This window comes from Orycteropus afer, unplaced genomic scaffold (assembly GCF_000298275.1).
Source record: "Orycteropus afer afer isolate SDZICR_OR568_19922 unplaced genomic scaffold, OryAfe1.0 scaffold00048, whole genome shotgun sequence".
Taxonomy (NCBI): domain Eukaryota; kingdom Metazoa; phylum Chordata; class Mammalia; order Tubulidentata; family Orycteropodidae; genus Orycteropus; species Orycteropus afer.
Window position 1 is genome coordinate 4,308,783 of NW_006921635.1, and position 10,560 is coordinate 4,319,342.

The 10,560-nt window shown below is 41.8% G+C and overlaps 1 protein-coding gene across 1 annotated transcript in view; it reads left to right on the plus strand.

The window, feature by feature from the left end:
- The window catches only part of IFT81 (intraflagellar transport 81), an 83,832-nt gene extending 76,788 nt beyond the window's left edge, over positions 1 to 7,044 (plus strand). Inside the window, exons 15-17 of the mRNA XM_007938260.2 lie at positions 5,467 to 5,553; positions 6,770 to 6,841; positions 6,925 to 7,044. Of these exons, the coding sequence (XP_007936451.2) occupies positions 5,467 to 5,553; positions 6,770 to 6,841; positions 6,925 to 7,044 (279 nt within the window). The remainder of the gene's footprint in view (positions 1 to 5,466; positions 5,554 to 6,769; positions 6,842 to 6,924) is intronic.
- Positions 7,045 to 10,560: the final 3,516 nt, after the last annotated feature.

Sequence of the window (10,560 nt, forward strand, 5' to 3'; positions counted from 1 at the left end):
GGGTTTGAACCGCCAGCCGTCTGGTTAGCAGGCAAGTGACTTAGCCACTATGCTACCAGCGCTCCTCTGTGGTGTTTATAATTAAGCTTCTCAGTAAATAAAAAAATAAAACAAATCCACTGCCATCAAGTCGATTCTGAGTAGTAGTGACTCCATTGGCTTTCCAAGGCAGTAAATCTTTACAGAAGTAGATTGCCCCCATATTCCTTCTGTGGAGTGGCTGGTGGGTTTGGACCACCAGCCTTCTGGTTAGCAGTCAAATGCCTTAGGCACTGCGCCACCCGAGCTCCTTTTTCAGGATCTAAAGGTAGTATCAAATGCAGGATGCTCAGTTAGGAGGCCTTTTGCTAGTCTAGGTTAGAGGTCATATGAAGGTCAGAACTAGAGTGTTGGCAGAAGAAATAGAAGAAAAACAACTTGCACAGTATTACGGAGGAGTTCTAGTTATGGACAAAGTAGCAAAGGCTAGCAGGTATAATACTGAGGTTTGAAGCCACTAACAATGTAGGTAGGGCTAGTTTGGGTGGGAAGGGTGGGCCGAGAAGAGGAAAAATGATGATTCAGTTTATAGACTCATCAAATTAATCTAGCAAGAGCTCCAGAGAAGACCTTGTGGCTCAGGATAGAGTTTATAATCATTGCCTGGATAAGAGGTTGGATCATAGCCCTGGGAGAAGATGTGATCACTAAGAAGAGCATGGGCCAAGCCCAGGGGAGATCTGGGAGGGGCCTCCAAGGAGGATCGCATTTAGGAGACACAGAGGACTGAAATAGGAAAAGAACACAAATGAAATTAAACAGTTAAAGAAGCTTAGAGAATGATTGCAGTGGAAGCCAAGCAAAGATAATCCAGAACACACATAACTAAGACCCCCTCAAATCATGAAAAGAATAAGTATCAAAGAAATAAGAAAAATTTTTCTTACTAATAAGGAAATTTTTTGTACTCTTAGGTCAAAGGAAGTGGTTGCTTTATTAAGTGTTTTCAGTCTGTGGAGAAATGTTTGGTTACCTTTTAATGTAACTCAGTTGCAAGTAAAGAATTAATTACAATTCTTCTTTCATGGCATACTAGCATCATTAGTTCATACATGGTCCTCTTTAGTATATTTAACAACTTTATTAAATTATAATTTAAGTGTATAATTCAATGTGTTTTTTTATTACAGTTACAGAGTTGTGTTACCATCACTATAATGTTTTTAGAAAGTTGTCATCACCCCAAAAAAGAAACCCTGTACCCATTTGCAGTCATACCTCTTTGTCCTAGGCAACCACAAATCTGCTTTCTTTGTGTATAGCTCTGTCTGTTCTTGACATTTCATGTAAGATCTTAAAATGGCTTCTTTCGTGTAACATAATATTTTCAAGGTTCATTCATGTTGTAGTGTGTATTAGAACCTCGTTTATCTTTGTGGCTGAATATTCTGTTGTATGGATAGACCACATTGTGTTTCTCCATTCATCTGTTGACGGACACTTGTGTTGTTTCCACCTTTTGGCTGTTGTGAATAGTGCTGCAGTGAACATTGTTGTATAGGTCTGCTTGAGTCCTTTCGGTTCTTTTGGGTGTATACCAAGTAGTAGATTACTGGGTCGTGTAATAATTCTATGTTTAACTTTTTGAGGAACTGCCAAACTGTATCCACAGTGGCTACACCATTTTACATTCCCGCCAGCGGTGGGCCGGGTTCTAATTGCTCCACACCCTCAGTGTGTTAGTTACCTAGTGCTGCCATAGCACAAGTCGCTCAAGTGGGCGGCTTTGACAAACAGATTGATTTTCTCAAAGCTTTGGAGGCTGGAAGTCCTAATTCAGGGTGCTGGCTCTAGGGAAAGGCTTTCTCTCTGTGTCTGCTCTGGGAGAAGGTTCTTGTTTCTTTTCAGCTTCTGTTTCTTGGTTCCTTGGAGATCTCACATAGCGTGGCGTCTGTCTTCCCCCTCTGTGCTGCTTGCTGCTTGCTTAATCTTCTCTTACATGTCTCGAAAGAGATTGACTGTGACACACCCTGCGCTGATACTGCCTCATACACAGCACACACCCTATTCCCAAATGGAAATTATAAGCACAAGTATAGTAGGATTTATCACACATGTTTTTTGGAGCACAATTCAATCCATAACCCCACCAACACTTGTTATGGCCCATTTGTTGGATGATAGTCACTGTAGTGGAGGAAGTGGTGGTTCTCCTACTCCTTGATGAACATGTGGGTGGTTTCCAGATTGTTGCTACTACCACACAGTGCTGTTGTCCGTGTGCTTGTCATGTCTTCTGGTACACATGCCCCAGAGTCCATCCATCCTAAAACGTTCGACAATACTGGGCTGGGGGAGACGGGGACCAAGAGGATATCTCACATCCTAGCTGATGGCAAGTGTAAAATTGGTATAGTCACTTTGGAAAGTAGCATCATTTTGGAGAGCTGAACACATGCACAGCACAGGTGCAGCAATTCCTGTTTCCAGGCACAAGTATCATGGGCTGTGACAACTTTTTTCTGGTATTGCCTTCATTTGGTTTCTCTTTTTCTTTTTTTTATCTAGCTCCTGTGGTTGTTCCTCTCCCCTCCCCGCCCCTTTATCATCATTAAGGATCTTTTTCCCAGGCCAGCTGTTACAGGGAACATATGGTGGGCAAGGCCCTTTTTACAGGCTGCCTGGGATTTTTCTTAAGATCCAGCCTTGTGCAAGGCATCTGTCCTTTTTTTCTGTACAGCCATTGGAGGTGGGCAGTTGTGAGGTTTTTCCATGGATGCCACTGCTCCTAAAATTTGGTGGCTCTGTGTGAGTCCTCATTTAGTTTTGCTCCTTCTATTACTCAAAAGCATACCAGGGCCTGAGAAACCCTGCTGGGGGCCGGCGTGTCCCAGCCCAGCCGTCCCACACTGGCAGATAGGCTCTCCTCCTCAGGGTGGGCTCCTTCTCTTAAAGAAGTGGCGTTTTGCTGGCTCTTTGGGGAATCTGTGTGCGTGGCATTCTGTCCCCTCAGTGTCTCTTCTCCACTTCTTTTTGTGTTCCCCTTGTCCCACCATCCCCTACTCTATCTCCTGCTTTAGGTAATCCCTCTGTTTTGAGATCTGGAATCTTAGTTGTCCCCTAGTTTTGCTGAAAGTGGAGTTGGTATCATGTTTCCCATTCTGCTTGTTGCTTTTAGATAATTTCTAGAAAGAGAAGAGGAGGAGGAACATGCTTTACACTGCTGTGTTCAAACCAGAAGCCCTCTCACTCACTGCCATTGAGTTGATTCCAACTCATAGCAAATCCCATAGGGTTTCCAAGGCTTAAATCTTTACAGGAGTAGACTGCCTCATCTTTCTTCTTCCGAGTGGCTGGTGGGTCTGATCTGCTGACCTTTTAGTTAGTAGCGAAATGCCTTAATCAGTGTACCACCAGAGCTCCTTAAAAGCCCTCTAGTACAGTATTTTTAAACTTCTGTGAATATACTCCTCAGTAAGAAATAAGCTCCCAAAACAATACTCACCCTTAGGCTGCACAGTGTACTTTTTATAGTTTTGATCTGTTAAAGTATTGATCACAACCCACTGCACTTATTTCACTATCTTCTAAATGGAACACAGTCCACAGTCAGAAAACACTGCCCTACTGCTACAGACACTCAGTGTGGAAGTGTGGACAGATTTCAGAGTTCCCTTTGTTTCCTCTTGAGTGTGTCTCATGAGTGTGTTGACTTCCCAAATGTGTTTTCTGTAACTTCTAAGATCATGTGATTTTATCCTTTAGTCTGCTGAAATGGCCAGATACATGAATAGGTTTTTCTAATGTTAAACTGCCCTTGCCTCCCTGGTGTACTCCACTTGGGGTTTTTTCTGTGTGTGTGTGTGTGTGTGTGTGTACATGTGCCTACTATAATACATTGTTGTATTTAATTTGTTCATGGTTATGATTTTTGCCTCAGTATTCCTAGGTTTTTCACACTATCCTTACCTTGTTGTGATGCCCAGATTCTGCTGGTGTCATGAGGAGTGGAGAGAACGGCCTGTCTCAGTTCTGACACATATTGTACACTGTTAGGATTATCACTTCCTTCCATGTTTTCTAGAACTGACCAGTGCATTTGTGTTTGCATAGGAGGCGGAATGAGGAGGAGGGTTTGGAATGACAACTTCAGTGTCTTTGGGTGGGATATTTTAACTTTTCTTGAACGTTATTTGTTATTTTATAGTTTTCTAGCTGTTCCTATTCCCTGTTTTCATATATATTGGCATAAAATGATTCCTAATATCGTACTTTTTTTAAAAAATCTGTGTGTGTGTGTGTGTGTGTGTCCCATTTTGCATGTGTCTTCTTTCATTCCTTAGCTTGTGGAGTGTAACTCCAGTCTCGGCCTCTGTCTTCCCTCTGTATCTGTCTCTGTGTGTCTTCTTATAAGGACACCCGTCATACTGGATTAGGTCCTGTCTACTCCATATGACCACATGTTAACCTATCTCATTACGTCTGCAAAGACTGTGTTTCCAAACAAGGTCACAGTCATGGGCACTGGGGTTAGGATTGCAGCATACCTTTTAGGGGCACACGATTCACCCCAGGACAATTAGTTACTCTTCAAATTTTGATTCACCCTAGGACAATTAGTTACTCTTCAAATTTTAACATATATTCTTGACTTAACAAAATCTGAAGTTACTCAGCATTTCCCAAACAATGCAGGGATTTGGAATAATTCAGAATTTAGAATAAGCTCTCCTGTTTTCCTGTGTCCTGTTATCCTCTGGTGTTTTATTTCTATCTTAAGGCTGTATCTCTAAAGGTAGCTGCCATGGGGATGGTTATGAGGCCTAGTTCTTTTTAAGGGTAAAGTTCAGACACCCTCATGTGGTTTACAAACACCCATCCCCAACTGCCTTCAGCCTTCTCTCTTCCCACTTCCTAGCCACACTCCAGTCTGATAATAATGAGCGACTTGTAATTGCTACCTTATTCTTGTTCTTTCTTACTTCTGAGCCTTTGTATACGGTGCTCCTTTGTCCTGAACACTCTCCTTCCCTTTTCCACCTTCCTCTGACAGGTTCTTACTAATCCTTCATACCTCAACTTAGACATCAGTTTCTCCAGAAAGTTGTCCTCGCTGCTCCCCGAGCCTGAGTAAGGTCCTGTGTGAGTCCCTTGTTTACCTCTGTGCCCCCACTTTGCTGTCAGCAGCCTGTTGACCTGTCTGAGCGTTACTCGAGGGGAAGGACTTTTGGCTGTTTTGTTCACTGTTGTTCCCCAGCTCCTAACAGAGAGCGCCTGGCACACAGTTCAGGACATGGTTGCTATGATTGTTATCAGCACCTTCATCTGTCATGACTCTCAAATGTCTGCTTGTTGTATAAATAACTCTTAAGTATGCCAAGAAGCTTAGCGTTAAGTTACAAGATTGACAAGGGCGAGCATTGTTTCAGAGCCACATTTGAGGCCTTTGTTTTCCACTTATTCAATCACTTGCCCTTTTCACACTAGGAACTAACCCAGGAGTGTGATGAAAAGAAATCCCAGTATGATAGCTGTGCAGCCGGCCTCGAAAGCAACCGGTCCAAGTTAGAACAGGTAAGAGCTGAAGTCAGCAGAAGCAGCCTGTGTGCCCACACTGCATCTCACCAGTCTCAGAAGGCTCCCAAGTCTGTACTCCCATCTCAGTCTGTCTGCTGAACTTCAGAGATCTTTATTTCCTCAAACTTTATGTTTACAAATGGAATTCTCCAGCTGTTCTGCTGCCACAAAGTCCAGACCACCATCATCTCTTTCCTAAACTCCCACGGTGACCATCCGCCTGGTTTCCCCACTTTTGCTCTTAAAGTTATTCTAAAATTTATTCTCCACAGACCTGCCAAAGAAACCTTTGTAAACCTAGTCCATTGACCTAGGACCTCTGATGGCATAGTGCCTAAGGCATTTGACTGCCAACCAGAAGGCTGGTGGTTCAAACCCACCAGCCACTCCTCAGAAGGAAGGTTGGGCAATCTACTTCCATAGTGATACGTGCCTCAGAAACCCAAGGAGGGGTTGCTATGAATTGGATCCTACTTGATGGCAATGAGTTTTTTTTTCAGTTCATCAGCCATTGACTTCCCACTGTACTTCAGATAAAATCTCACTTCCAAACCATGGGCCACAAGGCACCGTGGCACATTGACTTCAGATGACTTCCCTTCTCGTCCATGGGGCTCTAGCCGCACCCACCTCCTTCCTGCCTTTCAGACAGGCCAAGCTCATTGTCACCTTGGGGTTTTTGCAGTTGCTCTTTCCTCTACCTAGAGACCCCTGCTCCATGCCCTGGCTCTTTGCCTTGCTCTCGCCTTTTCATCTTCAGTCCGTAGCCCGAATGTCACCTCCTCACAGAACCTTCTCTATCTAACATTGCCCACTGTCCTCCCACCACAGCTCCTCAGCCGCTCTGTCCCACTGGACTGCTGCATTTCATTCAGAGCACTTATCCCCATTGGAAATCCCCTTCCTGATGCATGCCCTTGTTTATGTCTGTCTCCTCTACTTGTATAAGAGCAGAGACCTGTCTGTCTTGTGTACTGTTGTATCCCAAGCACCTAGGGCTGCACTGGACACACAGAAGTTACTTAGCAAGTGAGGTTTTAAAGTGAAATGTGTGACTCCAGAAAAGACTGTGAGCTCTTGTTTTAGGATGCAGATTTAGTGTCACAGGAGCAAAGGACTAATGGTGAACCTTTCGTTGTATACTGAAAGTCCTCCTCTGTGCTTGTGTATCGTTCTTTTTGTCATATCCCTCATGTAAAATGCTGTATTGCAGGAAGTCAGAGGACTCCGTGAAGAATGTCTTCAGGAAGAAAGTAAATACCATTATACAAACTGTATGATTAAGGTAAGACAAAGAAAATGGATCTACAACTTGTCTGAGGTTTTTCTGCCTCAAGGGCATACCTAAAACTAAGTTTTTCCACTTAGAACCTGGAAGTACAACTTCGCCGTGCTACCGATGAGATGAAGGCTTATGTTTCCTCTGATCAGCAAGAAAAAAGAAAGGCAATCAGGCAAGTCTTTCTGTTGTTTCATAGTGGATCTTAGTGCTTTCACCTACAGAAGTTTTATAATTAAAATGGAATTACACAAATGTGGAGTACTTAAATGAGCACATATGAAGATGCTATTTAGGACTACGTCTTGTTAAACTTAGCGTCTCCTGAGCATTTCAGCCCTTCTAACTAGGTAGGGATGCATATAGGTTTATAGTGTTTTGTTTTGTTTTTTAAATAAGTACTGAAGTTGGTCTCTTGTTAGTGTCCCACATAGCCTGGACTCCAGCTGACTGCCTACAGTGTGTGTGATGATGTTGCAGGTAGGGAGCTGATCTCAGGGTGCTGGCCTTCAGAATGAGAAACGTGTGCAGACACCACCAGTCTTTATGTGGTGAGTGACCACTTGCTAATCCAAGTGGTGGCCGCTGTAACACATCAAATGCTGCTTCGACAGGTCGATTTATGGCTGAATTGCGAGCTGTGAGAAGATAATCATGAAGTAAGAGAAGCCTGCTTTGCCCCTCATCACAATTCAGCTGTTTTGTTTTTACCATCCAGTAAGAATTCAGACCAAGTGTAGGGTTCACTTTTGTTCTAGAATGTAGTTGAGACTTTGAGTGGCACATACATTAATGCTAGAAAAAGGGATCTGAGAAATAAAGTGTCTATGCCGAGTCTACATTTTTTAAATGTACAATATGCTGGAATGTCAGCTAGGCTGAAAATATCCTGCAAATATGACAGTGTCTTTTCTAATAGTCTAACATACTAAATTCAAAATGCCCTTCTTCAGAGGCTTTCCCTGAATGTAAACTTTGCTCAGATAAATCTGGTCGATGCTAAGAAATTTGAAAAGTTAATTTTGTTCTCTAAAAATAAAAAGTTTTAGAAATTCAGTTTCATATCTTACAGAGTTGACGGTTTAAATAGATTAGGTGTTCTGGAATTAAACACGGATTTTCTCTCATCAATTTTCCAGCCAGATGTTATTTTTCATAATTTAAAACATCATCATAAACTCCTACCATTCCATTATTTTCCTGTAGAAAAATACTGTGCCATGACTAAAACAACATATGGTAAGAATATTATGAACAAATTTGAATTGAGTACATCTTAAACTCACTGATAGTTGTATAAAATGTGATTATAGATATGTTTACTGTTATTCTACTTTCAGCACTTACAGTTACTTTCTTGTAAGACTAAAGGTATAAGAAATTAGCTTGGCTTTGAAAAATGGTCTGCAAATCTTTATTTAAAAGGCAGCATGTTTTAGTTCAAGGCATTAGATTGGGGCTCATATTACTTTGTTTTACACCCTGGTTTTTCCAGTTGCTGGCTGTGCTTGGGCAAGTCACTTCCTCATGTTTAAAATAGGAGAACAACCTGTACCATGAAGGATCAAATTAGATATCATGTATGCACAAGTGCTTTAGAAATACAGACTGTGATTCCTTGAGGCAACGACCCTGTCTGTCTTGTTTTCCACTTTAAACCCGAGGAAATTCTTGGCACATAAAAGATGTTCCATAATTATTTGTTGAATAAATAAAAATTAGGTATTGATACTAAAGGGGAAAATGACATGAACCTGTTGATTACTTGAGAAGTTTTTGTATGAAAATTCTACAAGAATTTGGACATTTCTCAGACCTGGGGTAGTAAATGAATGATTTAAAGCTGTCTGACCTATGACCCGTGTATTCTTGAGCAGTATGTCATCTGTATCCTCTGAGCTTGCTTTTTATAGGAAAGCAAGAGAGACAGGCCATCTGACTTGTGTACATGCATTTAAGGGGCATGAAGTTTTGTCCACACTGTGTGTGTTTCCATCCACCCTCATGCTGTCTTCAGAATCTCCCTTCCCTTCAACTCTGAAACGACTCAGGTAGTTGTAACAGTTCTCCATGCTCATCACTTTTACCTCCTTACTTTGTGTAAAGGCTGGTCTGCCCTCACTCACCAAAAAAACCAAACCCCTTGGACTTCCAGTAAGATGGAGGACTAGGCAGACAAGCGACACAGACCCTCTTCAACAAAGAAAAAACCAATTAACAGAGATAGAGAAGATAATTCTGGAGCCCTGAGCTTTAAAAGGAACCATACAGAAGTAAATTAGGCACCAACTAGTGGAAAAATCTGAACGAAAACAATGAGTACAGAGATAGAGCTGCGGATTGTCAGCTTTTCTGACGGGACCAACAGCCTGAATATTTCCAAGTGGTGTTGGGAGCTGAGAATTGACCTAAAGATAAGCGCTGGTCAACACAAGGGCTGCAGGGATGTCTGCGCTGGTGGCCTATGACTAGGAAGGGAAACAGCAAGGAGGGAGACAATCTGAGCTGTTGACTTTCCACTGTCCAGAGGGCGCAGTCATTTTGGTTGTTTACACGTGGCAGCCATTTTGAATATTTAAAGTGACAGAGGGTGCAGCCATTTTGAATCTTTACAAGTGGCAACGATTTTGGATTTTAAAGTGACAGTATTCTCATTCGGATTCCAGGGACCTAAGAATAGGCTCTGTTTGCCAAGGTCAGCAAGGACACACCAGAGGCTGACAACAGGAAAGGAGACAAGTGGTGAGTATATAAGTGCTGTCAACTAGTGAATAGAGGAGCACAGCACAGTACCCTGCTTGCGTAGATAACATACAAACAAAACAAAGAAAATGAAAATCATGGGCAAGTCACTCCAACATACAACATACCAGTTAAATATAAACACAAAAATATCACGATGCCTCGGAGACAGCAGCATCACAGTGCACACAAAGAAGCAAGATAAAGCAGGAGAAACAAGGGACCAGGATCCAAAACACATCCCTGAGGAAGATGCAGCATTGGAACTCCCTGATAAGGAATTCAAAAGAATTATATTTAGGTATCTTCAAAGGATTGAGAGACAGATCAAGGAAAACATTGACAAAATTGAGGAAAACACAGAGAAAACCCTGGAACAATTTCAAAAGACAGTACAAGAACAAAATGACAAAATAAATGAAAAATTAGAAATGATACAAAATCTACACACACAAATCCAGAAGACCAATACTAAATTTTCAGAAATCAATAACACATTGAATGGGCAAAGGAGTAGAATTGAATCAATTGGAGACAGAATTAGTGAGATTGAAGGCAAATATCTGAATATTCTTTGGACAGGAATCAGTCAGAAAAAAGATGAAAACAAAATGAAGAAAGCCTAAGGTTCATGTGGGATACCATCAAAAAGAATAACCTATGTGTAATCGGAATTCCAGAACAGGAAGAGACAAATAAAACCATAGAGAAAATTGGAAGAGAATTTTCCTGGTGTGATGAAAGATGAGAATATACCCATTCAGGAAGTCCAACAAACCACAAGCAGGATGGACCCCAAAAGAAAATCACCAAGACATATCATCATCAAACTCATCAAAACCAAAGACAAAGAAAGAATCATGAGAGCGGCATGGGAAAAATGAAAAATTACCTACAAGGGGCAACCAATAAGCCTAAGTTTGGATTTCTCAGCAGAAACCATGCAGGTGAGAAGACTATGGGATGATATATATAAAACCCTG